This window comes from Zonotrichia albicollis, chromosome 1 (genome assembly GCF_047830755.1).
Source record: "Zonotrichia albicollis isolate bZonAlb1 chromosome 1, bZonAlb1.hap1, whole genome shotgun sequence".
NCBI classification, from domain to species: Eukaryota; Metazoa; Chordata; class Aves; order Passeriformes; family Passerellidae; genus Zonotrichia; species Zonotrichia albicollis.
In genome coordinates, this window is record NC_133819.1 from 135,292,598 (window position 1) to 135,309,319 (window position 16,722).

The following is a 16,722-nucleotide window of genomic DNA, read 5'->3' on the forward strand; positions in this document are numbered from 1 at the left end:
CTCTTTCTGGTCTAGGACACTCTAATGAATATCAAAAATCCTCACTTCCACTGAAATGGACTTGTTTTTGATGTGTCACTATTTACATAGCAAGTCATATTAGAGTGATGCCTCAGAATTTTCTCTTCAATGTAAATATTTCAGCACATTGCTTACTGTATTTAATTTTTATTCATGCCTTACATAGAGTTGAAATCAAATTGGCTTGAAATGTTTCTTGTAAAATCATTGTATAAACCATATTTCTTAAGTAGAAGCATGTCTGAAAATAAACAGATTCATTTTCTGAATTATATGAGTTTATGATAGTATAACAAATCCTTCAGTGTTTTTAACATGATTATATGACACTTAGGTGGGAAATTGGGATTATATATCAAGTAATAAAGTTTCTGTAGACACCTAATAAATCAAGCTGCAAAATAACACAATCTGGATTCTCACCCCAGGACTTAAAATCTCTTTCAGGGATAAATAAGATTTATGCTCTTTAATTTTTTATGTTTGTATATTTTACATAAAGATTTTTTCTAAACTAGGTAGCTCCTGGTGAAAGTAACACAAAATTTATTATCTATCTTGATAGACATTGGTCCAAAAAATTATACTATTAGATGATCCCAAGTTGCAAATAGTGCCCTTTCTCTTCTTACATCTCCTGTTCTGATGCAGTAACTTCAGAGCTATCACCTTTCACAGGGAATTCAAGCAGTCATGAAATGCTACATGATGCCTTGTTTTCCTTCAGCACAACTGTCATTCACTTTGACAAAACTGTGAATGCACATGTATTTGAAACACAACAATCCAAATCAGTGGAGCCCAAGCTTTGGTTTTCAGACCTACCTTGGTCTACCAGAATAATTTCTCTGGTCATCGCTTGCTCCTCGCTAATACTGTCCCTCACATCTTTGCAACTCATCCTCTGTTTAACAGCAAAAAGTGTATTCCCTGCATGAGTTTATATCTCCCTTCCTTCAAGTGGATGTAAAGGAATCTATAGCAAGGAAGACTGCAAGCCAGATGGAGGCACTATGAATGAGCCTGCTGTGGCCTAAGAAACATTAGTTCTGACATAGACAGATAAACATAGATTAGTCAAGGCTGCACTTCCCACTAAAGGATCTTCACAATAATGCTGGCAGACTAACAGACATTTAGAAGTACACTGGCATTACAGTTCTTAATATCATTTTCTCAAAAAAGTCCTGCTTCTCCCTCCCAAAGAGCAATTCAGAAATAACTGTGGCAAGTTTTCAGGAACTTCAGAATTAATTTAGGTCCTGATTTGTGGTTTACTGTATCCTACTTCCGATCTTCAGCATCCCTATTCACTGTGGACCAGTTGCATGGACCTAAATGAGTCATGCCTTTCCTTTCAAATTGACTCACATGTTTAGTTGGGTGTGTTTGCATGATAATAGCCCTTCAAATAAAAAATGAGACAGAAGAATCATAGTTTCAAAACACAAAATAGCATTTCTCAGTTGCTTGTGCCAGGACAAGGAAATATCCTCAGCCTACACTGCAGGCCTGGAAAAAACTCTTCTATGGCAAAAATTCTTTAATATCCCCTACCATCTATATAATTGTGAGAGCATCTTTCTACAGAAACACCTTTTCTTGAAGCAGAATACTACTCCAGCTGTTACCTGGTGCCTCTCAGGTATTCATTGAGAAAGACCAAAATTAAATATTAAGATAGGTAAGAAAACAGCTTACATGATAGATGAGATAATGAAAATCTAAGTAATTAGATCCATCTAAGGAAGTATAGGAGCAGTATTAGTTGACGTAATGCAAGAAGTTAAACCCATATGAACTAAACCTATAATTCTTATTCTGATTACTTCAAATAATTTCCAAAAGTAACAGCTGTGCTTTTTAGAACAGGTTAGACAGCATTTGCTGCAAATTATTCACTAAATCAACTATCTACTTGGGGGAAAAGGAAAAACAAACAAAAAGCCCTATCTTTTTTTGGAGAACAAAGTGTTTGTCCAGGAACTGTGTGCTCAAGAGCTTGCCTAGTTTTTTAAGTGTAGTGATTGGAAAGATAACTGCTTTTCCCTAGAGATCTTGCCTTGCTTGTATCATTGCAACTGCATCATCCATGGTACAGGAATATCCTATGATTCACTGACTAGTAAGTCTGAAAGGCAGACCATTTTGTCCGGCATTTTGTCTAGCAATGTGCCAATTTGGCACACTTTCAAGGGTGTGTGAGGTTGTTGCTTTTCCCTTCAGATGGTAAGAGCGTGCTGGGAAGGCTCAGAGGAGCCAGCTGACACTGCCTCTCATCTCTGTGGCTGTATCCTCTGTGCATGAGGGAGCAGCTGCCAGCTCCACCCAAGTCTTGATGAATTCCTGTGGCCTCACTTGGATGTTTATCCAGAGATGCTCCATGACCATGGTCTGTGTCACTCAAAATCAGACTGTTTGTTGCCTTTCCTTCCTGAGCTATTGCTCCAGGGAACAGAAGGATGCCAGGATTAGCTATTTTTGGGAGCCCAGGTGATGGATAAGGTCAAGGAGATTCAGCCTGTATATTCCTAGGGACTGGAAAAGCATATCCACTAACCAGTTAACTTTTTTTTTATAGGTTAGAGTGTAATATCAAAACTGTCACTTAGATAGACCATTATGTTCTTCATACTCTCTTGTGGTCACTTTTCAAGTACATTTGCTGCAATTATAAATACAGAACCCTGTAGCTTCTAGAGTGACAGCCAGAAATTCATTCCAGCTCAGAGTACAAGGTTCGGCACTTTAAATACAGCAAGGGAGGGGCAGTGAAAAGCTGTAACTCTGTTAGACACTTCCACACAGACTTTTTCCTGTTTTATGAAAGCATAATATATTGAACAAAAATATATACAAGCTGAATCCACATCAAAGACATATGGGCTCTTAGTATAAAACCAGAAATTAGTATTTTGTCTTCCTGTTCTACTGACCTTCCAGCTGCCCTGTTTGCTGAAATGCCTTACTGAATGTACAAGCATGCCCATCATCCTTTACAAGCTCTAGTGCAGGGTTTTGTTGACATTACTTTATTATTACAATTCCGGATGTATGCCCTGCCTGTGTTTGCATGCAAGCAAAGAGTGAAGACAAAATCAAATGCTCTCATTCAGATACAGGTAACAGCAAAGAAAGCAGGTTATGCTGGAGACATTTACCTGCAATTTCTCTGCTGTACAGAGGTTTTATTCTGCTGTTGGCTCTCAAAGACATCTGTCATTTTCTTAGGCTGATTTGCTGGTTTGCCCAGATTATATTGTTTCTACCATAGCATTTTGCAAGTGCATAATTGCAGTACTTAAAGATATGTTCTTAATTTTGATATCTGTTTGTTTGTTTCCAATCACCCTTTAACCTTACAACCTACACGTATTCTCGTTTAATACACGCTTGCAAATTTCCCAGCAGGGGAGTATAACTCCCCTGGAACACGTTGTATATATATAAGCGTTGTAGAGAAAACAAACCCTTTCTGCACCTTGCCATTAGTAACACCAGAGCAAAAGCGACCTCCGAAGCCATCGAGCCACAGCGAGGCTCCCGAGAAAACACCCCTCTAAATGGAGCCCTCACTCCATGTCCAGGCTGTTTCTTTCTTTCTTTCTGGCAATGCCTCAAAACTCAACCCTAAACCGTGCCAAAGTGGGTCCGATCCTTGGGGCGTGTGAGCCACGCTGACCTGGCGCGGAGGTGCCGCGGAGCCCGGGGGCATCGGCTGCCGCCCCCCGGCTCAAAGCCCGGTGCTGGTCGGGGAAGGCTCGTTCCCCTGACAGAGACGGCAAGCCGGGGTGTTTGCGGTACAAAGCCCTCACGTAAGGGAGGGAGACGTGTCAAGGGAGCGCAAGAGTACCGGTACAGTCAGTGATGCTTGAACCTTGCGCTCCCCTGATGGAAAACAGCCCGCTTTCCAGCACGGCTGCCTCCAAACCCTACGGGTCACGGCTGTGCCGGGAATGCGGGCTGCTGGCACCGGGGCCGAGAGGGTGTGCGGCCCGGGGCGGCTCGGGCGAGGCGGGCGGCGGGGCCCCGCTGGGGCACACCCGGCCGGCGGGGCGCTCCCGGGGCGGGGCGGGAGGCGGAGCCTTGGCGCCGCGGCCGAGCCCCGCAGCGGGGCCGGGCGCTGCTGCCGCCGGAGCTTCGCCTGGCCTCCTCCCTCCCAGGCTTGCCACATCGGCACCGCCGTTCCGAGAAGGCGCTTCCCGGAGCGGAGCGGGAGCCCAGCGCGGGGAGATGGAGCCGCGGTGCTGCCGCCGCCGCCGCCCCCCGGGACTCGCGCTCCGCCAGGGCCGCTGCTGCCGCTGCCGGGACGGAGAGAGCGGCCCCGCCGCCGTCTAACGCCGTAGCCCCGGCGGCGCGGCCGAGGCGGGAGGCGGCGCGGAAGCCTCTCCGGCCCCTCCGCCCGCCGGGCGGCGGTGAAGCGCGGCCCCCTCCTCCCCGCCCTCCCCGCCGCCGCTTCCCCGCCCCCGCCCGGCCCTTGGCCGGGCTCGGCAGCCGGGCCATGGCGGGGCGATGAGGGAACGGCCGCCCCTGCCCGCAGGCTGCGTGGGGAGGCGGGGAGCGAAGGGGCTGCGCGGCTCGGCGGCGCTGGAGCCGGGCGGCGGGGCGGGGGGATGCTGGGCGCGGGGGCCGCGGCGCTGCAGCTCCTCTCCCGGGCCGTGAAGCAGGCGGCGGCGCAGGGCGCCCGGCAGGACCTGGGCCGCTGGCTGTCCCGAGCCGCCGGGACGGCAGCGGGAGGCGGCGGCAGCGGAGACACCATCGGCTTCGTCCCGGCGGAGGCGGCGGGGGCCGGCGGGCTGCTGCTGGGGCCCTGCGCGGACCAGGACGGGCTGCCGCCCGCGGAGCTGCTGCTCTGCCAGCTGCCCGAGCCGGGCGGCGGCGGGCATGGGCTGGCCGAGGCCCGGGGCTGGCGCTGCTCCTGCTGCCTGCTGGGCACCTGCTGGTGCAAGAGCTGCTTCAGCCTGTGCGTCCTGGCCGCCGTCTGCTTCGCCTCGCTGGCCCTGGTGCGCCAGTACCTGCGGGACCTGCTGCTCTGGGCCGAGAGCCTGGACAGCCTGGCCGGCGTGCTGCTCTTCACCGTGGGCTTCATCGTCGTGTCCTTCCCGTGCGGCTGGGGCTACATCCTGCTCAACGTGGCCGCCGGCTACCTCTACGGCTTCGTGCTGGGCATGGGGCTGATGGTGTTCGGCGTCCTCGTCGGCACCTTTGTCGCCCACGTGGCCTGCAGGCGGCTGTTGGCTCGCTGGGCACGGGCCAGGATCCAGGGCAGCGGGACGCTCAGTGCCATCGTCCGTGTCGTGGAGGGCGGCAGCGGCCTCAAGGTGGTGTTTCTGTCGCGGCTGACGCTGATCCCCTTCGGGGTGCAGAACGCCGTCTTCGCGGTGAGTCCCTGCCTGGGCTGTGCGGAAGGAAGACAGGTGCTGGAAGGATGTCTTTCGGCACAGTGGCTGCTCCTACTGGTAGAGGTTGCCTCCTTCCCTGGGAACAAGCCGTGGTTTCTCTCTCTTTTAACAACAGTAAAAACAACCCTCTCTGCCTGCTCTTCTGTGCATGCAGAGGGACACAGGCCGATTTTTGAGATGCCTTGCTCACTGGGGTTGTGTTAGAGTTGCTCTCTTGTCCTTCAAAACTGTGTCCTGGTGTTAGAATCACCAAGGTGCCGCATAGCAAAATCTGTGGAGAACTCAACAGACATGATATGTTTCTGCTTTTAAAGTGATCCACTTTAAAACATGGCAAGAGTTGAAGAAAACTCTTGCCAGGTCTTCCTAAACTACTTAATATAAGTAATCATATTGGAAAAAAAGAAGTAGATTAAAATTCTTTCTCGGTGTTTGTACCATGCATCTGGCAAATCCATACAGGATGTTAAGTCCTTGCACACAAGATAGGTTGCAGGTTTTGGGCAGAGCAGCATGTAACCTCAGACCTGAAAAGGGACTGTATTCTGGAGTGGCACTGAAAGTTAGTTTAAACTTGAGTCTGGAAAAGGGTTAGTCTTGCTTTTCTTTCTATTTTCAGGTGCAGATTGGTACATTCATTTGGTCTCTGATCATCTTAAAGGAAAAAAGTAAAGAACATGGATGGTGGTTTGTTTGAGTATTGTGCTTCTGATGACAATTTCAGACTCTCCTTTCTTCCTGAGTACTTTGTCTGAAGGATCTGGTTTTGGCTGTGTTATGCCTCAGTTGTATCTGCTAACTGGGTGAAGTCAAAACAAAGCAAACCGGATTGTGAAATACTTCAAATGTTATCAGTAATTTGTATATTCTTTAAAACAAGTGACTATCTAAACACATGTTTTCATCTGACACTTTCTTATAGCCCACCCTGTCTGCAGTCCTGATCCTGTACCCTTCCAAAGCATTTGCTTAATTTTGACAGAATCATCTGGCTGCAATTAGTAGGTCACCGAATACCAAGTTTGTTTATTAAGTAAAATTTAATCCATTCAGTTTTGGGCTGTAACATCCACACCAAATATTTTAAATTGCTGTATATAAAACTGTGTGAACTAGAGCATTCATCTCCAGAGCTGTAATCTCTATCCATAAGAACTGTAGCAACTTGTGATTTCTTTTTAAGAAATCCTTTAACCATTTTCTTGTTAAGAATGAGAAACTGAACAGCTGAACCTTTGCTATTTTATTTGTTAACCTATATTACTGAAGGGGCTTAGACCTGTCCAGCAGGGAGAGCAGAGTCCCTCCTGGAGCCCAAGGTCCAGGTGCAGATGAAGCTTCTGCTGTGCTGTGACCCTCCTAAAGTGGGGAGAGCTGTTGTGCGCTGCTTGTTCACAGCTTTGGGAAGTCACTTGCAGTAGTCAGCAGATGATATAAAGTAGTATTGGATCTAAACAACACACCAGAGAATTACCAAGTTAAAATTATTTTCTTCCTGGCATAACCCTTCTGTTGGAAACACGATTCAGCAGAGTATTCAGGCCAGTTCAATATTAAAATGATGCTGTAAATCATTGTGGTTTGTATTCTTCATATTCTGCAGGCTAAATAATTTTCTTTCCAAGTGGATGGTTTCAGTGTTAAAATAATAGATAGGAAATGAGTTGAAACCAGATGCTTGAGTTATGCTAAGTAACTTGGATTTTTTGGCTAATTTCTGTTTGGTTATGTTTATTACTCCTGATTTACTGCTTTATAGGATAGTCAAATAATGCACAGTGTATACTCAGTTTTTCACTCAGAACATTTAATATGAGCTACTAGATCACAAAAAAATGATGCATACACATCTAGGAATTCAAGAAATTTTCTTATTTTGAGTCAAATTTAAGTTATGTAAAAAGTACAGTTTTCTGCCTACACAGACCAAGCTGTCATTCCCTTGAAATCTCACTTATTTGAAAACTTTACACTCGTTTTAAGTTTGAAATGCATTTCCCCATGCTACCAACTTCAGCAGTTAATTTTAAAAGGATTAATTTTTAAACAACAGTGAACTTAAGAAAAAGTGCACATCTTTAACTTTCCAGTGGTCTGATCTATGCATGTTTTCTATGTGGATATTTTAAAGTAAACTGGAGATACCAAGAATACTTAAATGAGAGAGAAGGAAGGAAGTGACACATGAGGTTTGGGGAAAGGCATAACCTTGATGTGAGCAGGGTCATCTGCAGGGCTGGGATTAAATGATTTCTACAGGCACTTGTTTGGTGGCATGTACCATCTGCTGAGGGCTTTTGGGAGGTTGGTTTGTAGGGGGTGTAGAGAAAGATGGAAGAGCTTCTTAGGATTTGATTAGTGAGGGAATCATATAAATTGAAACAGCATAAGAAGAAAGTTAACACAAATTCCTTAGTGTCTCACCAGCCCGACATGAGCATCTTGCTTCTTAAAAGATTGTTCTGCTGGTGGAGGAGTGAGGCAACGCATTTGCTTGCCTTTCTGGAATATAGCACTTGCTAACTGAAAGTATGTTTGTATTTCTCTTTTAAGTTTTGCTTAATTGTCACTCCCGATGCCAGAGTGGCCTGGGCTGCTGGGGTGGGTTTGAAAGCTCTTACTGATGTGTTTGCCCATGCACAGCTCTCTCACCTTGCCAGCTCTGGAGTGTTTTGAAGGCAGGTCTGTAAGAGGCCTAGTATGCAGGTTATCATCTCCTTCCCACGAGTTTGTTCTTGGAGTGAGCTTTGTGCAGCCTGGTTATTTGCAGTGCCAGATGTAGGTTAGATGGGATTTCATACTTCCCCTCTCCTCTTTAAGGGGAATATTACATGAAAGAAATAATCTGGTTTAAAAAATCTGAATGTTCAAGTGTGCACCTCTGGGTTCAGAAATGCACACAATGAAGTCAGAATTGAAGAAATGGTACCTGCTTTGCAAGAACATGCAAACTACTTCCTCTGCTTGTTGGAAAGTTGGCAGCTGGTTTTTTCTTTTGTATTACTGGGATTTTTTTTAGGGGGTGGTGTTGGCTTTTTTTTTTTTTGTTTTGGAGCAGGAAGAGGTGTTTCTGGGGGGTTTTGTTTTGGACATTTTTTTTGAGGAAAAAAAGCACCAGTTATCCTTTGCCCTTGGTCACTAAGCCTACCTGATCTGAAACACAGGAATTTGTAAAGTGAGGGAAGAAACATTGTGCTGCAATCCTTAAAGGCATGGCAGCCTCCAGCAAAATCTTGACAGAAGCATTTATTCCTTGACCAAAGGTGTCAGCTGCAAAGAATGCACAAGTGTTCCACGGGACAAAGCCCATCTAAGGCTTCATGAGGGTGTGTGGGGGGGTTCTGACTATTGTTATCAGTGTAATTAGGTAGTTCTTAATTGTATTTGAGTACAATTTAAATGTGTTTCTGTTATGGCCTCTAACACAATTGCATCTGTCCATAGTTTGGGATTTTAGGGTTAATTTTTGCTGGCTTGAGCTTTCACCAGAAACAGAGCCCTGGTGGGCTCTGTTGGCCAGCCTGGCCATGCAGATACCAATTTGGCAGGTTCATAGAACAAGTAAAGTTCAGAGAAAGAAAAGTATGGAAAGCTGTAAGTTTTATTGATGATTTCTTAAGTTTCTTAGGCAGGGATGCTGCCCATTCTGTGCATTCTGGGGAAAGGGGTACAACTGTAGCTCTAAACGTACAGTTCAGTTAAAAGGACATCTCAAAAATTTTTCCACCCTCTCCTTAGCTCTCATTGCAGTGGAAAGCACAAGCTGCAATTAAGTGTATCCACTGGGGCAGTCTCCCCTTCATTTGGAAACAATCTCTCTCATGACTCAGGAGGTCCAGTTGTTTCGGGACTCATCCAGGTGTGGGGCCATTTTGCTCTGCAACTGAAGTGTCCTTAATACTTCTACAGAAATGAGAGAGGTGCCAAGAGTGTTAAAGCAATCTTTGGGAACGTTCCCAGCTCCATTAGATGTAATGATAGTGTCCTACTTAGCAAAGCTTGCCTCTGAGTTAGTATTTCAGAAACTTTTAATAGCAGCTCCTTCATTCCCTTGGCAATATGGGAGCTTTGGACTATGCATTCTTATTACATGGCCCAGATTACAACAATGCTTAAAAAAGTCTTTTGAAAGTATTGATCAAATGTGAAGTTCTGACATAATTATGTAATCCTTTTTCATTATAAATCTAAATTAACCTTATCTAGAGAAGGAAATATAATATTTGTGGTGCTGGTATATATTTCAGTCTGTGGGAAGTATAATATGCAGTGTGAAGTTTGGAAATGGCTTATTGGATCTTGTTCCAGTGAATTATTTTTAATCTTTATGCTTCATTGCATTCTGCTCCTCCATTGCCCTTCCTCCCAAAAACTTTCCACTGATGGTAGTTAGAGCTCTGAGAATTCAGCACTGTGACTTTCACAGTAACTGAAGTTTATTTTAAGAATAGCATGATGAAATGAGTAACGTTGCTGCTATTCTTTGGTCTTCAACATTGTACAAAACTGGCAAGGTCAATAATTTCCATGTAGGCTCTCAGTGTTAGAGCTGTTCTTAATTAGATCTCTGTTATTATCAACCGAATTAATCTGGAAATTTTTTTGGACTGCTTGTTTTCAAAATCATTGTTTTCATACTCATTTTTAATCCAGTTACTTCTTTTCTTGTGTAAATATCTTTTGACCTCATGACACTTGCCTTTAATATTTCCCGATGGCTGCTGATGCTAATTTAGCTGGTACTGTGTGCTTTGTTCCTGTGTGAGCTTCTTCGTCCACCTATTGACACAGAACAGGAACCTCACGGCAAAGAGAAGAAGATACCAAAGTATTTTTAGTATTTTCTCCAGATAACTTAATAAAACCTGTAGCTATGCATACTATTTGTTCACTAATTGAAGTGAGATGCAAGACACCTTTGGTAGACAATCTTAATGATACTCCTGTATATCAGTATAGATGTAGATGGGTATTGCTCATCATTCAGGGATCACTGAAAGAGATGTGTGTCTTAAAAAGCTCATAACTTGCCCTGCATAGACAAATTGTATCTGCCATTCTGTTCACCTGGATCCTATTTAAAAGTGACATTTTGAGCAATTACGTCTTGTATTATTTGCCATATGCATAAATGCAAAACTGATAGACTTTTTTGTTAGACTTTCACATTCAATAAAATAATTTCTTCTCACAATTAAATTCTCATAAGTCCAAGGACTGTTCACCAGGTAGAAATAAATACCTTCAGTGAACAGGGTAATTGCACCCCTAGTTAGTGACTGTTGCACAAAGATGTTGCATAATGTAAGGTGAAATCAAACCTAGTAACTTTTAAAAGGCCAGATGAAAACTAGATGCATACTATATCATTCTGTTATCTTCCTCTCTGCATGAATCAAAGTTTCAGTGAAGGAATGTAGGATATTCTCTAATGTTTTTGCAGGGATGGTTGTGGAAAGTGGTAGTCTGGTTGTTTGTACACATAGATTGTGTTGAAGCTGCTTTTGATTTCTTACTCTTTTTTTTTTTAATTCAGATTACAGATCTATCACTACCCAACTACCTGATGGCTTCTTCACTTGGGCTGCTTCCTACTCAGCTCCTGAACTCATACTTGGGCACTACCTTGCGCACCATGGAGGACGTGATTGCAGAACAAAGTGTTAGTGGCTATTTTGTATTCGGTTTACAGGTCAGTTAAAATAACTGCTTTCATAGACCTTGGTAACAGTGCTGTCTGTCTCTCTGTGATTTCTGTTGATTGCTAGATACCCAGAAAAATGGGTTCCCAGTGTACTGATTTGTTTAGGTTTAGTTTTATGCTCTGGGAAAAGTGTAATTCTCTCACACCTCACCATAACACAAAGCAGAACTTACTCAGTGTTCTCTTTTTCTGATACAGTTTTCAGAAAGTTTTCTTCTCTTGCTGTCCTAGGGTGACTTTATGATGCTTGTATCCCCAGTATGCTGTTCTATTTATGCTGGATATTAAGTTCTGCACATTTAAGGCTGATTCTGAGAGCAAAGGGGGCGGGGGGAAAAGGGGGCAGTTTGTTTTCAGAGGCTGCACTTGCTCCCCTCTGTTCCCTCTCATGGATTGTGTTGTTTGCCGCACAGACAGCAGGAAAGAGCACTCCTTTCCTTTTAGTTAGTTTTTTTTTAGCTAGCTAAGGCAGAGAACTTCCCCAGATTATGGATTTTCTTTTTTTTGGAACTCACTGGCCCTGTTCTGGACTGAAAATCCAGAAAAACACTTGCCTTCTAGGGTAACCTGCTGAATTTTAGACTTGTCAACCACCCCTACACAAAAGCATATGTGTGTGTGGACCCAGGACTTGTGCACTGTTCACTGTTAGCACTCAGCATACCCATTTTGCATAAATATTAAAGATACTAAAAATGCTGTAGAGTACTATTTTCCTAATGCCTAAATTAGAATATCCTAATTTTACAAGTGAGTAAATTAATGAGAAGTATGTTAAGTACCTTTACATGACCTTAGCTCTTGAAATAATTTATCAGTAAATTTTGGGTATAAGCCTTAAGTGTGAGACCATTATGAGCATAGAGGTTATGGGTATTTCCGAATTATACTATCTATTAAAACCTCCTCTGACAGTGACAGTACTTCAGGCTGTGTTTGACTAATAATTACCATGGTTTGCAGGCTTTCAGTCGGTACTGCAGTAATTTCGGTTTCTCAGTTTTTACAGTCATAAAGCTGATGTTTAACAATGCCAACATAGAAAACTAAGTCTAGGACCATTTTAAACATACCTTCCTCCCTTGCCCTGAAATTTGTGCACTCTTAAATAGAACTATTTCTACTGAATAGAAATAGAAGCTATATAATTTATAGTTTTCATGAAACATGGTTAAAATGCCTTTGTAAGTGTGGCATAGATAGTTTGATAAATCAAAGAGAAAATAAATGATTTCTTGATCAGCTACTATTTTTAGTCATGAAATGTTATTTCAGGGTAGAAGTTTTTAGTGGTCTTTTCCTTTTTTTTCCCCATTTATATATTTATTTTTTTTTAATTGACATTGACTCTCCTTTGCAGATTATATAGGTTGTAACATAAATGGTTCTCAGGTAAGTGGTAGCTGGGTAGCCTGAATGTTTTAAAAGGAGTACTGACGTCCTTGAGACCAGTCCTTGGGACATGACTGAATAACTGAAGGGGAGGCCTTTAGTGGAGAAATTATTTACATTCTCCGTCTGTCTCTCAGGCTTCTGCTAAGTGCTTTGACTGGGTGAGCTTTGATGGGACTTCGATTTAGTAAATAGCTCTGAAAATCCTTCACATTTCATAGTTGTCTATGTATATATTTTTCAAATTATTTATCTAGGGAACTAGGTTACTGGTAGCAATATTTCTAAACCAAAGCAAATTTAAATATTTGGGTAAGCTTCTAGAATAGAAATTTTCCTATCTATTCAAAAAATCAGTGTGTATAATATCATTATGAATCTTACATTAGCCAGCTTTTGAAATGTGTAGCATAAATTGATGAGGAACGTCATTTAAACCCCAAGGGTAGTCAAGCACTGGAGCAGAGTGCCCAAAGAAGTGGTGAAATCTCTATTCTTTTACAAAAGTTTTCAAGACCTGACTGGACAAAAGTTCTGTTCTGATCTTACAGCCAGCCCTGCTCTGAGCAGCTGGGTTGGTTAGAGACTGCCAGGGTTCCTCCCAGCTGCAGTTGTCCTGTGCTCATACTTGCAGTTGTCTTAGTGATATTCCAGCACTGTCTGCCATGCTGACAGGTGTTTTAAGCAATAGTACTCAATGTTAAAGGAAGCAGCCCTACAGTTAGTAATGAAGTTCAGGTTTTAGACTCAGAACTCTAGGTTTTGTTGTAAGTAATATAACTTCTTTGCCTTTTTGAAAGAAAGCTGCAGATTCCAGCTAGTTAATGTTTTTTTAAAAACGCAGAGGAACTTGCTTCTTTCAAATGGATTCTCACTATGAGACACCTTGCTTTTTATTTGAAGATTTTATGTTTGTTTTTTTCCCTAAGGAGGATCTCAGCTAAAAACTTGACTGGTGTTGTAGTGAAGAGAGAAGGTGTAAGGATTGCTTTATCAGAAGAGAGAAAGAAAGAAACTTATCTTTTCAATGTATATAAATAGTTTAAGCTCTGTGTGATGTCTGTGTTCTGACATGCTGGTTACGTTGTTGGCATATGCAGGTTTAGAGCTACTCAGGGGCTGAGTTCATCTCCCTTCCGGTCTCTTGCATGTCAAGCTTTGAGTCAACAGATGCCTCCATGAATCTTTACATTGACAAGTTTTTGTTTCATTCAGATCAGTTGCTTTGTATTCATTCCCACAGCCTGTGGAGCCTACAACACTCTTGTTTTATTTGCAGATTGTCATAAGCATAGGACTCTCGTTTTATGTCGTTCACCGGGCTCAAGTGGAACTCAATGCAGCGATTGTAGCGTGTGAAATGGAAATGAAGACATCACTTGTTAAAGACACTCAGCCAAGCATCAATGGCTCAACCACATACTGCAACAAGAGGACAGTAGCATTCTCTGGAGGGGGTGTCAATATTGTGTGATTTCAGGTGTTAATGACTAAGTGAGGTTTTGTAAACCTGAGCTAGAAATATCTTGAACCTTGCCTAGAAATATCTATGGACAATTGAAATGGATTTTTAAAAAAATTACAAGTGATTACAGGTTGTACTGTGGCACAAACCAACTGACCAGCTCTTTAATTGCACATGGGGTGACTTCTAGCAACATAAGGAAGATGGCAAAGTAACTTAAGATGTAAATGCAAATTTGGCTGCACCTTTGGTCATTTATTATGCCTGTCATGGCCTGTAATCTGCACTTTAAGTAGTTTTTTTTTCCTTTGCTCCTATAAACTGAGAAATGCTTCTATAAACAAAAAAGTAGCACAGAGGTAAATATTTTTCTGCTTAGCATTATTTATAAGGCTAAATAATTATATACAGTAGAATTTTATTACTGATAAAGGTGAATGAGAAAGTATACAATTCAATGTATGTTATTCTTGAATGTGCTTTTGCTTAGGAATTGCTTCCAGAACTTGGAGTGTATTATTTAGCTAATGATGGGACCATTTGGCTTTTTCTTCATTTTTTTATTTAAAAAAATAGAACCCTATATAAAGTTTTGGTTGAATGTATTTTTCTAAGTCATTACAAATGTTGCAGAGCCATGCAAATGTATTCATACAAGCTTAAATCCTACATTGTGGGACTGAAGTGCTCTTAAATTACATTTTAAGTTACACTGTGTAATATGCAAAGTACAAGGGAAAATACAGACGTTAGATTGCAATGACTATTTGAATGACACTTAATTGGTTTTGCCACCTTGGTGATAGTAACAAAGGGCTGTTCCACATTAGTCCTATATATGATATTTTTAATTGTTTTAAGGATGAAGTTTTTCAGCTCACATGACTGCATGTTGTAAGGCTTCTAGAACAGGGAGTTAAATCTCTGCTCTAAACAGAATGGTGGGATATTAGCGGTACTAATTTTACAAGAAGGTGGCCTTTATTTTGTAAGTGAATCCCCTCTCCCTTTAAAAAGCTTTAAAAATTCACTTTGGTTGGCACATCTTTTGTACTAGTTTTACATTTTTTAAAAGATGCAATCTATTACAAATTTCATTAGAGTGAAGAAACGAAAACTAGAGGTTCTCCTTGGAAAAAAGAAATAATCCAGTAATGGAGAGGACAGCAATGTCTCTGAGACTCAGGAATTCTGACTCCATTTTTGCAAGACAAAACTATATTGGATACTGCTCCTTTTACGCCTGCTGTGGACTGTTTTTCACTGCATTAAATAGACTGGATAACCTGGCAGTAACTTGTTTGTGTGTCTAAAAGAAAAACAACAATAATGCCTGAACACAATGTTCTGTATGCGTGAGTTTCATGTAGATATACATACCAATGTTCAATGGCTCAAACACACGCAAGTCATCTGATACAAACATAATGTAAAGTATGGCTTCTTTTGTAGTTCTTTTGTGTGAGTTTTTAAGGATGCTTTCAGTCTTCAAAATTTTGTGTTATTTCCTAACTGTATGACTGTGCCTCCTTTTTTTAAGGTTGGTTGTAGGGTCCAAGCATTTTTGTCTTAGGAACAGTGGGTCTTCAGGGCCATTGGGAAGCAGAGATGTGAGAGCCTCTGACAGCCTTACCGAGAGGACGTGCAGCACTCGCGCAGCCCAACACCCGCGCGCTCCTTCGCAGCGGGAGTTCCATTTTGTTCCTGAAATACGTGTCCTTTGCAGATTGCTGTTCTTGGGTCCTGTGGCCTGAAGAACTGAGCTAGTCCAGTGAAAGCAACAAAGTTCAGATTGTCTCCTTTCTGTTGTTTAGGGGCTTGGGTTTGGTTTCTCTTTTGGTTGGGTTTTGTTTTGATTTTTTGGTGTGTTTTTTTTTTGTTTTGGTTTCATTTGGTTTTGGATTAATTTTGATTGGTTGGTTTTTGAAAAGGCAATCTGTATCTACCTGGAAGTGTTCATTTACACATCTCTGCCTCTGACAGCTCCTGTGTGAAAACAAGAGAGCCTGATAACTTTTTGATGGCGTTATTTGTCATCATAGTATAATTGAGTCCTTTCTTAATTAAAGGGGTTTTTTTTTGTTTGTTTGTTTCTTGTGAAGAACAGTCCTTCAGTGAACTGATCTGAACTTTGCTCTATCTTGCCAAATGAACAATAGTGTTTTGAAGAGGGTAGCTCTTTCTTTGCATTTTGTAACTAACTTAAGGTTGCATTGATTATTTGAAACATTTCCCAAATATGTATTTTGAAGTGCTTTTATTTCCATGACATTTTGTAACCAGAGTAACTTCACTATGTGAACACTTTTGTAGTATGGAATTAGTTCTTAAGACTTTTGCATTTTGCTTGATACTTGTAATATTTGTGTACAAGTTAATGGGAAATGTGCATTAAAAGGAACTTTTCTGTACCATGCCAATCATAATTTTATACAATAAATTCACTTAAATTTCTTTAAAGGAATATGTATTAAATGTTTAAATTGCTATGACATAGTTGAAAAGAAGGTGCAGTGGAATCTCATCTTCATGCAGTCATACAAAGATAATTGTCTGCATCAAAGGAGAAACAATAAGGATTAATTCCTTGGGTGGCGAGTTACTGACAAGGGAAATAGACTCAATTTTTACTTTCATTTAAATAAATACATGCTTAATTCTATTAGGTGCTTTAAAGGTTTGGTATTTGCAGCTGCCTTTTTAATAGAAGAATGAGCATATATGTGCTTATGAGAAAC

At 41.9% G+C, this 16,722-nt stretch overlaps 2 protein-coding genes across 2 annotated transcripts; both read left to right on the top strand.

Annotated features, from left to right (window-relative positions):
* Positions 1-3,880: 3,880 nt before the first annotated feature.
* LOC141731245 (uncharacterized) lies at positions 3,881-4,537 on the top strand. Its single transcript, XM_074555284.1, is given in 2 exon segments — positions 3,881-4,215; positions 4,217-4,537. Coding segments are annotated over 2 exon segments (648 nt in total). The 5' UTR covers positions 3,881-3,888.
* Positions 4,495-16,444, top strand: TMEM64 (transmembrane protein 64). The gene is made up of 3 exons (XM_014264937.3): positions 4,495-5,402; positions 10,960-11,115; positions 13,799-16,444. Exons 1-3 carry the CDS (start codon positions 4,635-4,637, stop codon positions 13,991-13,993), a joined length of 1,119 nt encoding a protein of 372 aa, XP_014120412.2. The 5' UTR covers positions 4,495-4,634; the 3' UTR covers positions 13,994-16,444.
* The last annotated feature ends 278 nt before the right edge of the window (positions 16,445-16,722 follow it).

Bases quoted from the DNA above. Each gene is read 5' to 3' on its own strand.
- TMEM64 (XM_014264937.3), top strand. From the start codon at position 4,635: ATGCTGGGCGCGGGGGCCGCGGCGCTGCAGCTCCTCTCCCGGGCCGTG. The intron at 5,403-10,959 runs GTGAGTCCCTGC...TTTTTAATTCAG, and splicing joins TGCAGAACGCCGTCTTCGCG to ATTACAGATCTATCACTACC. The intron at 11,116-13,798 runs GTCAGTTAAAAT...TTTTATTTGCAG, and splicing joins ATTTTGTATTCGGTTTACAG to ATTGTCATAAGCATAGGACT.